We start from the raw sequence: 21,673 nt of genomic DNA, 5'->3' as shown, positions 1-21,673 counted from the left end.
TTTAGAATTATTCTTTATTAATATCAGCAAAAAAATTGGCAGCAGGCTGCTTGGAATGAAGTCCTAAGTGATATCTGACCCTCGAGTTCTTGCTCCTGTGTTGCTTTAAGACAGAGTACGCACTGGGTGGAATATTAGTTGGCTTGTCTTTTCACTATGTGGAAGAGGGATGGAGCAGATTATGTCTTCGTCATTTCTTCCTTTTTCTTTTTTTCCCCTTCTGCAATGAATCACAAGTAGAATAAATGAAAAAAAAAAATCACTTTAACCAATCTTTATCATACTTACATCAGTCTAGTCTTATGGTGGAGTTATGTTGAAGTAACAGCTGCTAATCGTGACATTGCTGGCAGATTCATTTAGTGCCTCGTAGTTAAGGTTCTTTTACTTTTCATTTTTAAACTTAAGTTTCATAGACTTCTGTTAAATGCCCTCCACTCCCCTTCAACCACTGATGGGGACCAGTCATCCACATCCTAACCAGCACTTTGTTACATACCTAGTAGGAGCTTAAATAAGGTTTTATTAAAGTATATTTTTAAGGACCTTCTATTTGAAGCAATTCACCACTCTTTCAAATCAGATCAAGTAAATTTTCTGTAATCAAGCTTCTGTTAGTTTTTGAAAAGGGCAAAGATTATATATGTATATATAGAGAAAAGAGCTCTCAATTCCCTGTGAATTGCTGGTCCTGGAAACAGGCACAGAGAAACTGGAGCTGACTTTGTGCAACACGAGCTTATGTCTGACAGGGTTATTAGCTCAGGCACAGAGCCATGCAGACACTACCATATTGTCTCTGCGGCCAGGGCAGTTTAACTGCTTTGGTGTGGCACTGTGCCTGTGCTAATAGGCTCTGCTGCCTTCTCCCCTACACTGTTAAAATCACCAGGTCAATCTGCGTGGGTCGGCTCAGGTCCAGCTGGGTGTAGTCAGTGCTGCTCCTTTGAGAGCTCAACTAATTCCAAGTACAGTCACGTGGCTGATCTGCTACTGCAGATCCTGGGAGGGCACAGTGGTTTGGATGCCTCATTGTATAGGCACACAGAGCCAACACAAGTTCAGTGCTGTGTACCCCCGGAGAAGTCCTGGAGCACTGGACTGTGCAATGCAGATCGACCTAGTTGGTGGCTTTATGCAGTGGCACTGTTTATCTGGCAGTGTCAGTGCCAAGGCAGAGCTCATAAATCATCTTGGACCTGAGATTACTGTGTAAATAGCCTTTTGGGTGCATCTGTCCTGCGTTCTGGAGTGTGTCCTGTAATATCTCTGTCGTCCTGAGCTTTCTGGCTTGTCCCTTGCCCCAGACAAAGGTGAGTGCTATCAAACATTTTAGTTATGTTATGGACTACTTCTATCAGTACAAACAGCAAATGGAAGTTGTGGAGTAGAAGTGAGAGAGAGATTTTCCATAATGTATGTATTATTAACTAGTCCTTTTCTTTTTTCCGAGAGCAGTGTAGTCAGGTATCTGTTGTGTTTCTGAAATGCTTGCTCTTGTCTGGTTGACACTGTCATACCCTTCCATTAGCTTCTCCTGCTTACCTTAAAAATAAACTGCTAGGCTTAACTTCTAGTGTCCAACCTGAGTTTATTTTCACCCTAGAATTCAAAATTTTCAAGCAGCAGTTGCCATTTTCATCTGCTGTGTGATATTTGAGGATCTGCCTGTGAATAAACGGGAATCTGCCTTGCTGTTTCCCTGCAAACTTTTCCTTTTCAATTACATCTTTTAAAAATTTTTGCTGTGTGAAGATCATCCATCTCACTGTTTCCTTTTTCCTGTCTGTTCCCAACTATTGTTATCCTGTGCATGGATGATAAGATCTGTAGGATGAGGATCACTTTTGGTTTATGTTCGTGTATTCTCTAGCACAGTATAGTCTTGGTACGTAATTAGAACTTTGAGGCACTGTTGTTTTTTCTAAAATTTTGGGATGGATAGTACTTCTAATGAAATAATGGCTGTGTAGCCTTAAAAAGGGAGAGAAAATAAGACTGTGCAGAAATGCTATTTTTGCCTGAGGTTCATTGTCTACTGAAATTAGAATGGTGAGTTACATTTTTTATGCTACTTACATAGTCAGTACATGTCAGAGATGAGTAATGACGTTTTTAATTTTTAGATTCGAAAGCAGCAGAAAGAGCATGCAGAACTAATTGAGGAGTATCGAATCAAGCAGCAGCAGCAGCAGCAGCAGTGTGGAATGGCACCCCACGCTATAATGCCAGGCGTCCAGGCTCAACCACCAATGGTTCCAGGAGGAACATCACCAGCAATGAATCAGCAAAACTTCCCCATGGTAGCACAACAGCTCCAGCATCAGCAGCATACAGTGGTAATCCCTGGGCAATCTAACCCAACCAGAATGCCAAATTTATCTGGATGGCAACCTGCAAATGCCCCTGCAAGTCATCTTTCCATGAATCCAGCAAGGATGCAGCCTCCAATGACACTGTTGCCAATTACTCCCGGTACACCGGCTCCTGTGCCTGGTCCAAATGCAACTGCACAGTCAGGGCCACCACCAAGAGTGGAGTTTGAGGACAATAACCCTTTTAGTGAAAGTTTTCAAGAGCGGGAAAGAAAGGAGCGTTTACGAGAGCAACAGGAACGGCAACGCATCCAGCTTATGCAGGAGGTAGATCGACAGAGGGCTTTACAGCAGAGAATGGAACTAGAACAGCACGGTATGATGGGTTCTGAATTAAATAACAAAACAACTGTATCTCAGATACCTTTCTTTAATTCTGATCTGCCTTGTGATTTCATACAAACTCCACGACCTCTTCAGCAGTCTCCACAGCATCAGCAACAGCAAATGGGGCAAATTCTGCAACAAGGTCCTGTGACCTCGCCTCCTGCCACAAATTTTATGCAAAGCAGTGAGCGAAGGCCAGTGGGACCTACAACTTTTGGACCTGATGCATCTGCTGTTCCAGGTGGAGCCCCTAATTTCCATAATGTAAAACAAACTCATGGGAATCTCCCTGGGACCACCTTTACGCAGAACCAAGTCAGGCCTTCATTTGCTTCTGCTGTACCTTCATCTACAGTACTCAGTAGTGGTGCCCCGTGTGGTTCGGACACTAGCGTGCCCCAGGCAACAAACTTCCCTGGCTCCAGCCAGTCTCTCATACAGCTGTATTCTGACATAATCCCAGAAGAGAAAGGAAAAAAGAAAAGGACACGAAAAAAGAAAAAGGACGATGATGCCGAGTCAATAAAAACCCCATCAACTCCACATTCAGATATAACTGCACCATCAACTCCAACCATTTCTGATTCTACCTCCACCCCCACAGTTAACACGCCCAATGAACTTGCACGTCATCAAGATGAACAAGAGTCAGTGGAGTTAACGGGCCCATCAACATCAAATGCAGGAGAGAGCCAGACTTCTCCAGAGCTGGAGTGTAAACTCCCCAACAGCACTCTGCCACAGAAACAGCCGAGTGTAAATACAGAGACTGAGAAACCTAAAACAGGTACACCTAGCAGCATCCAAGAAGTTAAACTAGAAAAGGCAGAAACTGATCAATGCTCGGGTCAAGCTGAGCCTAAACCAGAAAATCCAAGCAGTATTAAGGTGGAAGAAGATAAGGTCACATCACAGCCCGCCTCTTCAGCTCAGAGTCCAGCGCAACCAGCTAGCGTTCCAGCAGCAAAAGGGGAGTCGGGGAATGAACTGCTGAAACACCTGCTTAAAAATAAGAAGTCCTCATCTCTTCTAAATCAGAAATCAGAGAACGGCGGCCGAACAGAAGAGGAGGCTTCTGGGGATAAGAAGTTAACAGAGAAGCAGAATCCAGCTGAAGGAATGGTGAGCCTGTTACTGGTTTTGTAATACAGTGGTTATCAACGATCAAAGGCTAGCTTGTGCCTTTACCACAGGCGTTTGTGAAAAGGTGGGAAGATCACCTACCTGCACAAGGGTGGAATAAACAGCTTTAAGGAACTTTTACTTCCCTTCCTGCCTTTTCTCCATGAGTAAATCATCTGTGTTACAAACAGAACAAGTTTTAATATGACTTCATAGATCAGTGTATTCAGAAATTATTAAAACACAAATAGTTTTTCTATAGTTAATCATCTTAAAAAATGCCACTTCCTAATACTTACCAAGATTAAGGCAAGATTTTACAGTATGACTCTTAATTACTTGCTAATGTTTCTGTACAGTATATGGCACGTCTGTACGCTGCTTTCTTCAGTGACTTCACCTTAGTCACGTATAGAATGACCTGTGTACCTTTGCAGAGGTATAGGGCTGGGCTTCACACCCCTTCAGCTGCACCGGATTTTGGAGTGTGAATGAACCGAGTCCATGCTCAGTTTTTGCCTGTGAAAATCTAATTGTAGTAGAGACTGTGCTCTAGGATTTTTATCAAAAGTGTGAAATTGTTAAATCTCCTAGAATTGCTGGACTTCTGTGTTACAGAATATTTCTCTTAATTAATTTTACTTTAACGGAAGGGAGCATTAATTCTTCATATAAACGTTATTATATGATTTAATAATTTATAAGGTTCTTAAAAACAGACCTGAAGAAAATCGCTTTCTGTGGAAGTTTACACTTAGATTTGTTGGTCATTTTACTGTAATCTTTAATCTCTATGCATTTTTTTTTAATGACTGCCTAAACTCTAAATACATCCTTGAAACAAAATTTAAACATGTGCAAAATGAATAAAGACTGATAAAAACAAAAGTAATTGTGAGCAGCAGGGAACTTTAGGTAAGTGTTAAAGATCCACAGTTAAAACATGTATGGCAGGAATAGCGGTCAGAGTACTTGTGGTAGGGGTTGTGTAGAGCTGTTTAAAATAAATAAAAAGATGTTGGATTTCCTTTTGGCTTGCCACTATCTGTTGCATTACCATGTACCATTCTGATTGCTTTTACACAACTGTCCTTTTCTGTGAAGAATGGCTTTGCAGATTCGTGCTGAAAGTATTTAAGCAAATGGTACAATCCAGAAGCGTTTCACAATACTGTTTTTGTTTCTAACCTCAAAATACATTTGTATTATATTCTCTTACATGCCTTTTTTTCTGTAACCAAGTCTGCCTTTCATGATGCCCTCATGAAAATCTCTAAGGTTGCATGCACATGTAACTTTATTTTAGGGAATATTCAAATGAAAACGTTTCTGGTCTGTGAGTTTTTAACAATGTTTTTAGATGTCAGTGGTATTAATGATAAGTCATAATTCTGCATGTAGGGACAGTACAGCAGTTATAGTTGCCAGTGAGATGGCAAAGTAAACAAACTCTAAAATACAGTTTGTTATCAGTGAGATTTATTACACTGTGTGTGTTCCTTTAGACTATTGTGCATTAAATTTGAATGAACTCTTTATTAAAATGTCAAAAATTCTGCTTCACTTTCTTTCTTATACCAGCAAACTGCAGGAAACCAGATGCAAGGTGCATTTGGGTGTAGTAACAGCCAGCTTCAGAGAACAGATGTAGGACCTGAAACCAAGAAACAGAGAAGTAAGCGAACTCAGAGGACAGGAGAGAAGGCAGCTCCCCGGTCCAAGAAAAGAAAAAAAGAGGAAGAAGAAAAGCAAGCTATTTACCCTAACGCCGATACATTCATGCAGTTAAAACAGGTAGGTACACAGGTGCTGGGTAAAGCATCAAGAGGAGACGTGAAAGAGCACACTTCTCATGATGGAATTGAAGTTGATCGTTAAGTTGAATTTTGAGTATAGGGTGGAGAAAATGAAAACTTCCACAAAACTAGGAAATTCAAAGTTTTGGGGTTGTTTCAATTTGGAAGATCTACTGACATGGCAGGCATTTGGTAGTCTGAAAGCCATGGAGTTCTTGTCTGCTCTGGCAGCCTCTGTGGTTGGACTGGCAGGGAGACGGAGTTGTGGCTCCAGTGGGCAGGGGATCACCTTCCTTAACAAACAGAGTCCTATGTTTGACACAGTTTTCCAATAGCAGGCAAATTCTCATTTTCTTTTTTTTTTTTTTTTTAAATTCGAAAACATTCTGCTGATGTTTGTGGAGATTTGCAATGCTTTTAAGTGAAAGTTAAGTTAATTTCTAACTTTTTTCTTTTAATATAGCAGCTTTCTCTTCTGCCTTTGATGGAACCAATAATTGGAGTGAGCTTTGCACACTTTCTTCCCTATGGCAGTGGCCAGCTAAATGGTGGAAATCGACTTGTGGGAAGTTTTGGTAGTGCTACTCTTGATGGGGCTTCAGATTACTACTCCCAGCTCATTTACAAGGTACGGTTTTAATCTGGATTTCCATTGTGTGCTCTCTGTGGGAAAAGAAGTTCATGAGATTATTACTATAACTGCTAGTTCCTGCCTTTTATGCAACCAGAAGAAAAAAATTTTCTGTTGCTAGACAAGATAGATGGTGCAATCACTATTGTTTTACTCTCTGAAAGTGGAAATCAGTTCTGGAAACTGTTGTAAACTAATGAAAAAATGCAAGTGTTCCTTTTACAAATGGATGCTAAATAGTGAAAATTGTAATTACAGTTTTATGGAGCAGAAAATGCTGAATACTCAGTACTTTGCAAAGTCATTGAAAGCATTAAAGCATTTCTTAATGTCAATTAAACGGGAAATAGACTTTCCTTATTTGTCCACTAAACCCTAACTAAGAACCTGAGAACTCTGAATAAAATAGACTGTTTGTTGACAAGCTAATAACCCCAGAATTTAAAACTCCATCTCTCAGATCAGAGTGGCAGTATTGGGAGGGCAGCAAGATAGCGAACAGACAGAACCAAATTTGCTGCTTGGCTACCCTAATACAAAAACTTCAATAACTTACTAAAAACCAGTGGTGTTTACTCCAGCCTTACATCACATGTAAGCTGAGAATGTGATCTAGCAGAAATAGTTGCTGTGGTCAAAAAAGGATAGTAAGTATTAGCTTTGTGGGCATGACTGCCACAAGAACAGATACTGAAGTTCTCATTTAATTGTTGTTTAAAATATGGGCAGTTAAGTAAGCTAGCAAGGAGTAGCCTGGAGCATGAATGTGCAGAGTGTCTGCTTCTCCAGGGTAACTACTTCAGTGAAAGCTCATCCTGTGCTAAATGTGAGGTAGCTTCCCTGTTAGTGAAAGTCGGGTAAGCTGACTTGTTGATGGTGATGGAGAGTCACTGCAGAATAGCTCTCTCAATCTTGAGTTCAGACCTTTGCTTAAACTGTAGGAACTTGTTGGGGCTCCCAAACCATTCCTAAATGTTCGTTTTGCTTTTCTGTAAATAATACAGCTATATCTTCTTTCACTAAGGTATACTCCTCATGTAAACTATTTCTCTTGCAATAGCATCAATATAAGAAAAGCAAAGCGTTACGTCTTTTACAGTAGATACTTTTATGTATTTGGTCAAATACCTGAGAATTAACTATCGTCACTTATCAGCACTGCCTCAGGGTGTAAAAATATGTGAGTGGGTTATATTATCTAGTACTAGAACAAGGCAAGTTTTCACCCTGCGGCTGATTTACGGTTCTTTAATCTCATGCAGCAGAACAATCTGAGCAATCCTCCGACCCCCCCAGCCTCTCTTCCTCCCACACCACCTCCGGTGGCGTGCCAGAAGCTGGTAAATGGCTTTGCAACCACTGAGGAACTTGCTGGCAAGGCTGGTATGTTAGGAGGTCATGATGGTAAGAGTAATACCTATTGTTTCTGTAACAAATGAGTCAAGTTTATAGCAAACTACAAAATGGATAACTGGGATGCTTTTCAGTTGCTATAGTCTTCTTTTATAAAAACAGTATGCCTAGACTCCTTGAGGTTGTAATCGTTATCCAACTTTATTTTACACCCGTATAATGTTAAGTGATATAGCCTTATCCTCTTCCCTTTCGAAAACATGTTGAGGGCTAGAAGCGCTCTTAAATGAAAAAGAAAACATGAAAATCATTCATTTATGCCCAGTCCAAATGACTAACCAGTTAGTTGAGTGAGCTCAAAAGCACCAAAAGTACCTGAAATGGATCCTCAGCAGGCTTTGTATTTAGTCAGTATGTATTTTCTGATGCTTGTAATTTGGTCAATTAAAATTGCTTTCTGTTAAATAAAACTTTGTATCGCCTCTTCATAAGGACTGTTCAGTGGTGAAAAACCTGGTTTTCCCACTCCTTTTCCTTTGTTGTTACAAAGTCTATGATTTTTTTAATTATTTTTCTTAAAGTAAAATAAAAATTCTCTCATAGTGGCAGAAGGCACACTGAAAAGCCTTTCGAGCCCTTTTTTGTTCAAAATCTGCAGGTTTTTGTAAATATGGAGATGAATCATGAACAGTCAAAAAATTTTTGAACTACAAGTGGATGAGAGTGGTGTTATATCTGCTGTAATGCCTTGGTTGTATGAGGGAGCCAGCAATACCCTGATACATAGAACGTTTATCAAGGGAAGAACTGTACAGATGTCTCACTGTGCTGTGCGTTTCTGTTTTTAGTTACCAAAGCTCTGGGACCAAAGCAGTTCCAGTTGCCTTTCAGACCACAGGATGATTTATTAGCAAGAGCAATGGCTCAGGGCCCTAAAACTGTGGATGTTCCTGCTTCACTTCCAACACCACCTCACAACAATCAGGAGGAGTTAAGGTAGGTTTTCCTTGACATCATCAAAAATGTGCCCAGAAGTAATGGCCTACCACATCATTGCATTCCACAACTAGTAGCAAGAAGAAAGTTCATTATAACTCCCTGTCATGATTTATAACTTTGGCTTACCAAAGGTTTTTAGACCATTTCCAAAACAGCTTTTCTGGGTTTTGTTCCAGAGTTCAAGATCACTGTGAGGACAGGGACACTCCTGACAGCTTTGTTCCTTCTTCCTCTCCCGAAAGTGTGGTGGGAATGGAAATTAGTAGGTATCCAGACTTGTCCGTTGTAAAGGAGGAGAACCCAGAGCCTGTACCATCTCCCATCATTCCCATCCTACCTAGCAGTACTGGAAAAGGTGAGACTGCAGCAGAGCAACGAGTTGAACTAGGCTTTTTTTTTTTTTTTTGCATTCAGATGTGTGTAAGATTAACCTGGTGTATTCCATTTCATTTTCAGGTTCAGAAGCCAAAAGGAATTACATAAAATCAGAACCCGGTTCAGGAGCATTACCTGGTTCTGGCTTCTTTGCCTCTCAGCTTGGACCATCCCAGAATGGTCCTAAATCTGGCCTTATATCTGTAGCCATTACTTTACATCCCACAGCTGCTGAGGTAAAAGAAATAAACTTGTATTACATATATGAAGTACAACATCAGTTAATATATTTTATATAATGTGAATCTGAAGGGGTTATAGCATAGTACAATAAAGGAGCTGTTGCAATCTTCTAGTAATTTTTATTACTGCTATATATATTACTGCTATTATATATATTACTGCTATCTTAACTGCCTGTCTGATGAAAACAAAGCTGTGTTTTCATTCCTGTTTTTAGAACATTAGTAGCGTTGTAGCAGCATTCTCCAACTTGCTCCACGTCAGAATTCCCAACAGTTACGAGGTTAGTAATGCTCCAGACGTCCCATCCTCCATGGCAACCGCCAACAGTCACAGAGTGAACCCATCTATGGAGTACAGGCAACACTTATTACTTCAGGGTCCTCAGGCAGGATCCATGGGACCTGCCAGGATTGTAGGGTCTTATGGACTGAAGCAACCTAACGTGCCATTTCCTGCAAGCAGCAATGGTGAGCGGGCATTAATTCTTTTTAAGTTTTCGTTACCAAAATTTTAACTGAGTCAATATTAATGCATTTCAGCCTCATAAATTCACGCTATAGAATTAAGTAATTGATTCTTGTTGTAAATAATACTTTTCTCTTCTTACATGATCAGTACATGTGGACCTGTTCCTGATGGTAACCATAACTTAATAGGTCTGATCCATCTCTGATTTCCATTATATGTCACCGTCAGTGAAGTATTTCTTCCAGTAGTTCCCAACATCATTAGGTTTTTTTGTCCAGTCTGATTGTAAAGCCGTCATTCAGAAAGATTGTTCCTATGCGGGAAGATTTGACATAATTGTTTAAGCATGTATTCCTATGTTGGTTGAGTTATTAATTTCTTATACAAGAATGTATTTTTGCCTTGTTGTTTGCACAGTTGGTTTTATAGAATCATAGAATCATTTAGGTTGGAAAAGACCTTTAAGATCATCAAGTCCAACTGTTAACCTAACACTGCCAAGTCCACCACTAACCCATCTCCCTAAGCACCTCATCTACCCATCTTTTAAATACCTCCAGGGATGAGGACTCAACCACTTCCCTGGGCAGCCCGTTCCAATGGTTTGACAACTCTTTTGGTGAAAAAATTTTTCCTAATGTCTAACCTAAACCTCCCCTGGCGCAACTGGAGGCCATTTCCCCTCATCCCATCGCCCATTATCTGGGAGAAGAGACCAACCCCCACCTCACTACAACCTCCTGTCAGGCAGTTGTGGAGAGCGATAAGGTCTCCCCTCAGCTTCCTCTTCTCCAGGCTGAACACCCTCAGTTCTCTCAGCAGCTCCTCATCAGACTGTGCTTTTGACCCTTTGGTCTAGTTTAAACAATTTCCCCATCAGGACGTAGTTTAAAGCTTTTCTTCCATGCCCTATCCAGGAGAATGCTATCTCCAGACCACCACAGAATACTGTGACTTCTCTTAAATTTGGTTTAATCTGATACAGCTTCTAACAGACTTACCTATTTTCTAGGTATAGCTGGCTATAAAGATCACAGTCAGAATATTGCAGAAGGCTCAGCACTGAGACCTCGATGGTGCTCACATTGCAAAGTTGTGGTTCTTGGTAGTGGTGTGCGGAAGTCCTTCAAAGACCTGCCTTTCCTTAAACAGGTACTTCTATGTTTGTCAGGTTGGGACATTCAAGCACATTTGTAGTACAAATAAGAGATGCCAAAGTTGTTACTTATATAAAATGAATTTCAGTAAATTTCATGAAATAGGTCCCATATTTGACAGCTTCCTAAATTCTGCTACTAACCTCCTTCCACGACCACTTCAGGGACCTTAATTCAAAAAGAGCTTATTTGTAAGGCAGTGCCATATTGTCATGTCAGGAAGTATGGTAAGAGCAAGAATACTGGTACTTTTTTTGAGCAGGAATCAGATTGCAGTCTCAAGTCTCTTGGATTTGCATTGGGAACTGTCATTCATTCAAAAAGTACCATTACTGTTTCAATGAGATTGAGATAATTATGCAACAAAGGTATATAGTCAGAATTTATACATAAAAGTAATGGGTTCCTGTAGTCAGAAAAGCACTGAATTCCCAGTAAGGTTTTGCAGATGGATCAGTAGTTAAAACAGTATGATCTGTCTTTGATTAGGCTGAAATAAGACATTCTTTTGCTATATAAAGATAAAAGAAAATGGATTTTACTTTGCAAGTATGCCTATGGAGCAGATGGGTGCATGGTATAGAATGCTTTATTTTGATTATTAAACTTCTGTTAAAGGCAAGAAATGCTGAAGAACAAGGTTGTAGGTGGTGGTAACGTTAGATCTGTCAAATAATCAAGTATTTATATCACAGTACTGCTCATTATTTCACAAATGTTCTACAAATAAAAGAGTTTCTAGCCAGATTGGAAGACTTGTTTCATTACAATTCTTATGTGAAGTATGGTATTAAAATGCACTTCTGATAATCTTCCATGTTTGATTCCCAGGATTCCCAAGAAGGCTCTGATAAAATGAAGGACATTGTATTCTGTAGCAACAACTGCTTTGTTCTTTATTCAGCAGCTGTGCAAGCAAAAAACTCGGAGAACAAAGTAAGTATCAAATGCTGGTAGATCCTAGTGAGCAGAAATTGTTGCAGCTATTTTCTGAAGAACAGAAAGGGGGCAAGGGGGAAGTTTGCACTTCATTTTAGAGGTTTATAAATTAATTTCTCTGTATTCAGACATTGAGATCCTGAACCAGCAGCGTGAAGTAAAATTCATGTTTGCAGAACTTTCTGTCTGACAGAAATAGATGGCAGAACGGTAGCCACCTTTTGCTGTCCTCGCATGCTTTGAAGATGCAGTCTCAAAAAAGAGGTCATTTTAAGTTCTCTGGGCATTGTACAAAACCATAAACACAGCTTTAAGGGCTGTATGCTGCACTTTGATTGGGCTTATACAGTAAAAAACATTTACAACTGTGCAAATAATAACTGAGCAGCAAGTTTGCAAAAGGACTTTTATTTGTTCAATGTAACTGGAAAAATACAATCCTACTCTGTTTCTTTATTTGGGCAAAGCTGCCATTTTAAAGTATTAATTACCAGAACACTACTAAAGAGCCTGCTAACTGACAGTGACGAGGAAAAAGAGGTTCTAATTCCTGGAAAAAGACATTTGAAGAAATTTGTTCAACTGAAAGTGGAATTAGGTCAGGGATTTTTCTCAGGCAGTCCCAAATAGCATGCTGTAGTTCTCTACCTATGGACACTGCGAGGGGTATACGCTGCCTTAGAGAAACTCGGCACTTCCACACGGGGCATTATTTCTGGCTATGTCCAGGTTCATTCCATTTCAATGGAAGATAATTTAAATCTCTGTTTAATCATTAAAAGTGGAATAGTCTTCATTCAAGACTAAATGATCCTGCTGAGTTTATTTTCTCGTAGATAAAATTTATGGAGTACTACTTTTAACTAGCTGGTTTCTACTTTTTCTAGTTCAAATGTACCTTTTTTTTCCCTAAACCAGTGGCCAGAACAGGCCATAGGCTTCAAGCATTACCTAATTAGTGCTTTCTCATAGTCCTGTATTTACTGTAGAATTTGCAGCCCTCCTTCAAATGCATCCTACTTATTTTTTCAGAAGAAATTAAAAAAAAAACCCTGGAGGAGAAGATAAATGTGTGTACACCCGCAACCTTTTAGCTCATTTTCACGAGTATTTAAACAGGGTAAAATTTCTGCACGAGTGCATCAGCATGTACATAATTAAGTTAATTAAATGTCATGTTCAGCCTCTTGATCCTTTCATTTAGTCTTTCAAGATTAATCATACAAACCACATTAAGCACTTTTTAATCTAAATTTCATTGTTCTTGTTTTCTGTCCTTTTTTTTTTTTTTAACAAATCTCTGCAGGAATAATTCTTGTTTACTGTGACTGAATAGTTAAGTCCTTAAGGTGCATCTAATCTACAGCCCTGCAGGAATTTCCTCCTCACTTGTTTCCAGGAAAAATATGCGGCATTAATTCCAAATCTTCCCTTTCTATCAAATAACAAGATTCTTACTCTTTAAATTAATTCCATGACCCATATTTTAAGGTTATTTTGTGTTGTAACAAAACTTTCTAAAAATACCAAAGAACTAAATCTGTCAGTTAGCTCCTCCAGGGCAATCGAGTAGTTTTTCATTCAAAACCCAGACAAAGGATTATTTGTGCTTCCTCTTCTGTATTAAAGGGCAGCACGTTCTAGGTTGGCTGGGAGAACTTCGGCGCTCTGTATCCCTGCACAAGCTGTGATAACACGGATCAGGCTAATTTCCATCTTCTCCTGTTGCTGCATCATGATTTTAAGCATTCTGAGTAGTCTCTTCCATCCTGACCTGCCTGTTTTCAAGATACATTTAATGCTTAACAGTTTGGATTTTTTTCTTAAGAGTTTTCTGTTGATTTAGCAGGAATCAGTTCCATCTTTGCCGCAGTCGCCGATGAAAGAGAGGCCGCCTAAAGCATTCCATCAGTACAGCAACAACATCTCCACTCTGGACGTCCACTGCCTGCCTCAGTTGCAGGAAAAAGTCTCTCCACCAACATCACCCCCCATCATGTTCCCCCCTGCATTTGAAGCAGCCAAGGTAGAGGCAAAACCGGATGAGCTTAAGGTAACGGTGAAACTAAAACCTAGGTTAAAAGCAATACACAGTAGTCTTGATGACTGTCGGCCTCCAAGTAAGAAATGGAAAGGAATGAAATGGAAAAAGTGGAGCATTCAGATTGTGATTCCTAAAGGATCATTCAAACCTCCTTGTGAAGAAGAAATCGATGAATTTCTTAAAAAACTGGGCACAACCCTTAAACCAGATCCTGTGCCTAAAGACTACAGGAAATGTTGCTTCTGTCACGAGGAAGGCGATGGATTAACTGATGGACCAGCAAGGCTTCTTAACCTGGATTTAGACCTTTGGGTCCATTTGAACTGTGCTCTTTGGTCTACAGAAGTCTACGAGACACAAGCTGGTGCCTTAATAAACGTGGAACTAGCACTGCGAAGAGGCTTGCAAATGAAATGCATGTTTTGTCACAAAATGGGTGCCACCAGCGGTTGTCACAGGTTAAGGTGCACCAATATTTATCACTTTACCTGTGCCATTAAAGCACAATGCATGTTTTTTAAAGACAAGACCATGCTTTGCCCCATGCACAAACCAAAGGGAACTCATGAGCAAGAACTTAGTTACTTTGCAGTCTTCAGGAGGGTCTACGTTCAGCGTGATGAAGTGCGGCAGATCGCTAGCATCGTTCAGCGAGGAGAACGTGACCACACTTTCCGCGTGGGAAGCCTGATTTTCCATGCAGTTGGTCAGCTGCTGCCACAGCAGATGCAGGCCTTCCACTCCTCAAAAGCGCTCTTCCCCGTGGGTTACGAGGCCAGCCGGTTGTACTGGAGCATGAGATACGCAAACAGACGCTGTCGCTATCTCTGTTCAATCGAGGAGAAGGACGGGCTTCCGTTGTTTGTCATCAAGGTTGTGGAGCAAGGCCACGAAGATCTGATCCTTACGGACACAACACCAAAAGGTAAATTTTGTGAATTAGGGTCATGACTTTTGTGGGTTTGCCATTTGTTCCGTTGCTACTGAGTTACCAGATGTATGATAGATATTTCAAATAGCACATTGGAGAGACCGTTCTAATGTGGTGCTTATAATGAGCTTCCAGGGCCCATTTTTAATACCATGCTATGAAGACGTGAGGACACCTTTGGAGAAATTGTGTAAGCTGTAAATGAGAAGACTTGTTACAAGTCCACAGAGGAGACCCACAATCGAGTACTGAAAATGAATTAGAAGAGTAGGAATGTCAGCGTAGGTTTCCTTTCATGAAAAGTGACTTTGTTGAAATACATTACCATTACTCAGTTGTCTTTCAAATCAGCTGTGCTGAAGTTAATAAGCAATAAAAAGACAGCTGAGTTGACCACGTCGTACTCAGGGCAGGTAACGTTGTCTCTGGTGGGGTGAGGAATGATAAATCAGACTGTAAACGTACAGGGCAGGTCTTGGGAACGTGGCACGTGAATGTGCACGTGGCCTGTCGTGCTCTGGGTCTTAACCCCGTTGTGCTGCGGGTGCTGCTACACTCCGCCCAGTCAAACCACTGCTGGGGGAGTTGCCCGCATACAGCTGAGAGCTCACTATAGCCAATCAATGGAAATAGGATATATAGTTTATTTTTTAAAATGCCTACTTTCTGCATGTTTTCTCAGGAGAATCTGTGTATGTTACTCTTGGCAGAGCACTGAAAGTTTCCGTGCTGTGAATACTGAGGGTTTCATTCCCAGGAATCAAGGGTGCAGTAGAAATGTTGTGCGTGTCTAGGATTTGTTCAGGACAAAACGGCAACTCACCAAATGATTCTCTGCTTGGCTTTTTAAACACTGGCCTGCTTGTGTCTGCAACCGAGGACAAAATGCTTGCTCAGTATTCGTTTCTGGTTCCTGGTATCCCCAGGCCTTTGTCTGAAAACCAGGACGATAGACTTTTATTTTTTTGATCCCTGTAATTCTTTCCCATATGGTTGTGTAGGTGTGTGGGATAAAATCTTGGAGCCCGTTGCTTCTGTTAGAAAAGAATCTGAAATGCTCCAGCTGTTTCCCGGCTATTTGAAGGGTGAAGACCTCTTTGGTTTGACAGTCTCTGCAGTGGCCAGGATTGCCGAATCGGTGAGTCTACACCATCCCGGTCCCTGCTGGATTACCCCAAATTGTTGGATATACATGAGAAGGGGAACAGGGAGAAGTGTGGAAAAGTAAATACTTCCTTACACACGATTAACACATAATTACTTGGATTTTTTTTTTCTCTCTGTCTTGTTTTTTTTGCAGCTGCCTGGGGTTGAGGCCTGTGAGAACTACACTTTCCGCTATGGCCGAAACCCCTTAATGGAACTCCCTCTTGCTATCAACCCCACGGGCTGCGCCCGTGCCGAGCCTAAAATGAGTACCCATGTCAAGAGGTTTGTGTTAAGGTATTTTGTTTTAATTTCACATAGTACAGCCCAGGGTTTATAGGCTGCTTAGGGTTATTTGTGCTTTCGTCTGCTGCTTACAAACCCTGTCGTCTTTGGCTGTGTATGTGCATGCCCAAATCAGAGGAATCGCTTTGTTGTCTACGCTAGCTGGCTTTCAGTGTCTGTATGTCTAAAAGAATTTTGAATGGGTTTTGTGGCTGTTTTCAGAGAAATCTTCAGTTTTTCTTGTATTCTTTCCTGTTACATGCCCAATTCCTACAGGCCTCACACCTTGAATAGCACCAGCACATCGAAGTCATTTCAGAGCACAGTTACGGGAGAACTGAACGCGCCTTACAGTAAGCAGTTCGTCCATTCCAAGTCCTCTCAGTACCGCAAAATGAAAACCGAATGGAAGTCCAACGTGTATCTGGCTCGCTCTCGTATTCAGGTCAGTTCTCATTTTAGGGAATGTATATTAAAAAATTTTACTTATACTTTCATTTATATCTATTTCACACATAAATGTTGTATTTTTGTATATTTTATATATTAATAGTGACATAAAATATATATTTAAAAAAATGAAACAAAAGCAAGTGCAAAATTCCTTCAAGTCTCATCCCAAAATTGGCAATTTTTATGTGGTAAATCACTTCCATAGATATACGTTAAGTAAGGTTTCTTTCTAATGATCGTAAATATCTTAAAAATTAATTTGTGACAGTCATCTAGAAAAGAAGACCCTTTCAAGTTTGGGGTTGGTTTGGATTTTTTTAGCGTATTTCTCAAAACCTTAGTACAACTTAATAAAACCACAACTACAGAGGGGCAGTATGACACGCTCGGACCAAGCTGAGTGGAGTGGTGCGAGACTCGCCTGCAGAGTTCAGTTCTTGTTTGCATTCATGATAATAAGAAATCCGTTGCTTTACGTCATTCTGTGGGTGGTTTGCTCCCCAGGCTGTTTTGCAAAGGCTTTGTCACTGATCTTGCTGCGTATGAACACTGAACACGGTTGGTGTTTCGTTTAGGTTGGACCTAACGCTGCTGGTGTGTTCCTATTAGGTTTCTCCGTTCTAGTAAGGCCCGCTTTATTTCTCAGTGAATTTATAACCTTACACAGCCAGGTGTCAGAGGGGTAAGAGAAGCTTTCTCACCTAGACAAAAGCCAAGTACGTTTTCTTGCATCTTAAAACATTTAATGTGAAGCTGGGTTCTGCATCTGGGCTGTTACAGCATCAGTTATGTATCTGTGCCGCTTCGCCCTTCCTGCGTAGTTCACTTCTTGCGGGATTTTCTGCAGGAACGCTCTTGGGGCACGGTGAGGAATGCAGGGTAAATGTGAATTTATTACAGAATTCTAAATCGCATCCTATTTTTTTGTAGGGCCTGGGCTTATATGCTGCTAGAGACATTGAAAAGCACACTATGGTCATTGAATATATCGGAACTATTATCCGGAATGAGGTAGCAAACAGGAAGGAGAAGCTTTATGAATCTCAGGTATGGGCGGTGGTTGTTAGCACTGTTTCTTTCCCCTTCCCCTTTCAAACCTTCATACAACAAAACAAACGCTGTTCTTCTATTTGAAGAGTTCGGGTCCCCTGAGTTCTGTTTGCTGCCGTGCTCTAAATGTCGTAGGCTAAAAATAAAACCAGAGGAGTCTACAGCCTTCCTTATCAGAGGATCAGAGTATTTAAATGTTTAATAAATCTCACAGCACCCTGGCCAGGTAGGTAACAGGTTCCTGTCCGGGAGGACAAAGCGAGAGCTCGGACAGAGATGTCAGGACCTCCATTTTTATTGAGAACTTCGTTAAATTTAAAGCAGCGTCCTTTGTGTGACGCGGTGGTGCTGTAACGGTTAGTACGTGTGTGTGAAGCGCTTCAGGATCCTAGAGGAAAGGCAGTACAGAAGCCAGTAGGGAAATAATAATTCACCAGAGATTTATGGCAACGGCCCATCCATTCCCTCGCAAACCAGCGAGGGCAGGGGCGGTACAGGACTCGCGCTTTCCCTCGCGAGCCAGCGGGCAACGCCCGATCCCCGGGCGGAGGGGACACGTGGAGGTGACCCACGCCGCTGCTTCGTTTTCAGTCGTGGACAATTACCTCCAACCTCCAAGAGTCTTTTTTCCAATTCTGTTTTTCAGAATCGCGGCGTGTACATGTTCCGCATTGACAATGACCACGTCATCGATGCCACCCTGACGGGAGGTCCTGCAAGGTGGGTGGCTCTGGAGAGATCTCAGACCTCGCTCGGGGGGGGTCACCCGCGCTCCCTGGCCTGGGGCTGTTTGTGAGGGACTCGTGTTTGTGGTTTGCTCAAAGGTTTTTATTCTCTTGAGCTGGTACCTGCAGTCTTTGGACTATTCCACTCAAATAATGTCATCTTTCTCATTAGCTTTGCTCATATTTGATGTTTCATGGCAGCTGTGAAGAAAGAATGGATTATTTTTTTTTCTTAATGCTTGATTTTTTTTTGACATTTTCTAGGTAAAGAAAACAAGTAGAGAGTAATATAATCCTATCTATCTGGCAAGTCAGTGTGCCCCTGGAGCTGAGGTCATTCCAAGGTTTGGTTTAGGTTTGCCTCAAAGGACGCGTTTTCCTGAAAGGTCACCTTTTCCAAACTCTGTTTCCGTAGGTATATCAACCATTCGTGTGCACCCAACTGCGTGGCTGAGGTGGTAACTTTTGAGCGAGGACACAAAATCATCATTAGCTCCAGCAGGAGAATCCAGAAAGGGGAGGAGGTAGGGCGGTCTCGCTTGGTTTTTCCTTACCCCTTGCGGTCGCGTCCGGGCACGTCGGTGGTTCCGAGCACAGCTTGGGTGTGCTGGGCCGGGGCGGGTGACATTTCCCTTCCCCTCTTTCCTTTTCCATCCTGCCAGTGCCTAAGAGCGCGAGCGCTGAGCGTGTTTTGCTGTTTAACCTGTGGCCAGGAGGGCAAGCGGTGGTAAACCCCGCTTGTTCCATAACCCTTCTCCCCCGTCCTCTTCCAGCTTTGCTACGACTATAAGTTTGATTTTGAAGATGACCAGCACAAGATTCCATGTCACTGTGGAGCTGTAAACTGCCGAAAGTGGATGAACTAGAATGCATTCCTTGCTGTCTTTGAGGGTTGCTTGTCCCTAGGAAGAAGCGATTCACATTTTGATTTTGTCGACGGAAAATTGTTGCCTTTTTGAAGGGGGGAGGAAAAAAAAAAAAAATCACTTCTGGAAGTACAGATTTCTACTCAAGTGTTTAAAAAGGAGAAAAAAAAAGAAAAAAAAAGGAAAAAAAAACCCAAACCCAAGCACCAGAAGCAAGCCGGCAAAATCTGAAGCGAACTTTCCAGCCACATGGAGGTTAAACTGAGTTAACAGAATGGTCCAGCACTTTTGTTTTTGAGCTCACTAAGGAGAAACTGTTTAACTTGGGCAAAGAACCGATGGCTGACCTGCGGAGTGCAGGTGGGCGTATATGAATGTAAGACTGAAATCACCAGCGAAAGGGAGAAGTCCAAAGTGCTGGCCACAGCCTTATTTGATAAAGGGGCAGGCCCTCTAATTAAAGAAAAATTTTAAATAAAAGTAGACACCACTGAACAAGGAATGTACTGAAACGACTTCCTTAGGGATAGAGCTAAGGGAAAAAATAACTTGCACTAAAATACATTTAAATACTTGATTCCATGAGTCAGTTTATTGTAGTTTTTGATTTCTGTAAAATAAGAGAACCTTTTTGTATTTATTATTGAATAAGTGAATGAAGCTATTTTTAAAAAGAAAGTTAGAAGAAAGCCAAGCTGCTGCTGTTACCTGCAGAACTAACAAACTCTGTTACTTTGTACAAAAGTGTAAATATTTTGAGAAAAAAAAAAAAAAATACAGTATAAAAATAGTTATTGACCAAATGCTACCAGACTCTGCAGCAGTTCGGGTGCTTATCATAAACTGTCGATAGGGATGTCACAATATGATCTCGCCTGTTAACCGCCGTGTGCTTACAGTTACCCAATAACCAAAATCTCAATTTAAAGAGAGAGGGGGGTTTTTTATGTTTCGAGCAGTCTCAACTGTGGTCTTCTGAGAATTTTTTTAAGCAAACCTTAAGCCCGCTAAGGGCTTGTATATTACAACTCGGACTTTTGTAGATGTCGGGGTAATTTAGATTCATTTGATTTGTATTATATTGTTGCATCCCTATTTCTTAAGTCAGGTTTTTTTTTTTTTTTTTTTGTGCTTACAATTTGTGATAACTGTGAATAACTGCTAAAAACCACCCAAAATAGAGGCTGGACATTGGGGTTGTTGGTTTTTTTTTTTTCCCTTCGGCAAAAGTAGTCAAGATTAGGTGACCGTTCAGCCTACCTTAAATCATGTAAACAGCATAGAATCATGTAGTGGAGCTTAACTCCGATGCGATAGCCTTCTTAAAAGGAAAATGAGGAAAAAAAAAAAAAAAAAAATTAGATGTAACGTGCTTGCAGCTGCAGGACTCTGGCAATAGGGTTTTGGAAAATGTAATTTAAAGATGTGTTTGTATGGATTGTTTTTGTTTACATTTCTTTAAAAAAAATAAACACTGTTTTGTGTTTGCTTGTAGAAATTTAATCAGCATTTTGAACCAGGTTAGCTTTTTATTTTGTACTTAAAATTCTGGTACTGACACTTCACAGGCTAAATATAAAAAAAAAAAATGAAGTTTTTTTTTTTTTGTGTGCACAATTAAAGTGGACTGTAAGCTGTTGGTATATTCAGTCATACAGTTCTGAACTTGTAATGTATATGGCATGATGTATTTTTATCTTACAGAATAAATCAATTGTATATATTTTTCTCTTGATAAATAGCTGTATGAAATTGTTTCTTGAATATTTTTCTTCTCTTGTACAATATTCCAACATCCTACCAGTATTTGTCCTACAGTTTTTTCTGTTCTGTATAATAGTATCTAATGTTGGCAAAAAAAAACCACAAAAAAACACCACAAAAAAAAGAATTTTTTTGAAGTATACAGAGTGTTATGGGTTTTGGAATTTGTGGAAACAGATTTAGAAGATCAGCATTTACAAATAAAAATATTTTACATCTATAAATTCTATCTTCCTGTTTTCATTTGGGGTGCCTGGCTTCTAGTTCCATGAGGATTTCGGTGTCTGCTTCCACCAGCGAGACGCATTTGTGTGTGTGTGTCCCGCAACCTCCACCCTGAATTTTACCCCGTGGGGCCGTGGCTTCAGCGTGGCCCAGGCACCAGTCCCTGCAGTCGTGTTTTCTCCAGGAAAATCTGTAGAAGATGCTGAAAGGCGGCAGTGATCGATTCAGTTTGGGCTGGGACAGAGTTAATGATGTCCTTCCCAGTAGCCAGTATGGGGTCTCTGGTTTGGATTTGTGCTGAGAACAGCATTGATAACCCAGGGATGGTTTTGTTACTGCTGGGCAGGGCTGACACAGAGCCAAGGCCTTTTCTGCCTCTCACCCCACCCCACCAGT

The 21,673-nt window shown here is 40.9% G+C and overlaps 1 protein-coding gene across 1 annotated transcript in view; it reads left to right on the top strand.

Moving 5' to 3' along the window:
• KMT2C (lysine methyltransferase 2C) overlaps positions 1-20,835 on the top strand; it is a gene marked incomplete at its 5' end in the record, with an annotated part of 219,835 nt that extends 199,000 nt beyond the window's left edge. The window contains 18 exon segments of the mRNA XM_035899644.1: positions 2,127-3,824; positions 5,406-5,618; positions 6,084-6,248; positions 7,514-7,655; positions 8,453-8,600; positions 8,780-8,958; positions 9,060-9,214; positions 9,439-9,691; positions 10,705-10,844; positions 11,681-11,785; positions 13,638-14,757; positions 15,765-15,901; positions 16,064-16,206; positions 16,471-16,639; positions 17,578-17,694; positions 18,344-18,417; positions 18,838-18,946; positions 19,196-20,835. Coding sequence (XP_035755537.1) covers positions 2,127-3,824; positions 5,406-5,618; positions 6,084-6,248; positions 7,514-7,655; positions 8,453-8,600; positions 8,780-8,958; positions 9,060-9,214; positions 9,439-9,691; positions 10,705-10,844; positions 11,681-11,785; positions 13,638-14,757; positions 15,765-15,901; positions 16,064-16,206; positions 16,471-16,639; positions 17,578-17,694; positions 18,344-18,417; positions 18,838-18,946; positions 19,196-19,288 — 5,160 coding nt within the window.
• Between the last annotated feature and the right edge of the window lie 838 nt (positions 20,836-21,673).

The sequence above is a fragment of the Egretta garzetta genome, unplaced genomic scaffold (assembly GCF_000687185.1).
Source record: "Egretta garzetta isolate BGI_Z169 unplaced genomic scaffold, ASM68718v1 scaffold117, whole genome shotgun sequence".
NCBI lineage: Eukaryota > Metazoa > Chordata > Aves > Pelecaniformes > Ardeidae > Egretta > Egretta garzetta.
Note: the sequence above shows the minus strand (reverse complement) of the source record. Positions and strands in the feature narration are given on the sequence as shown.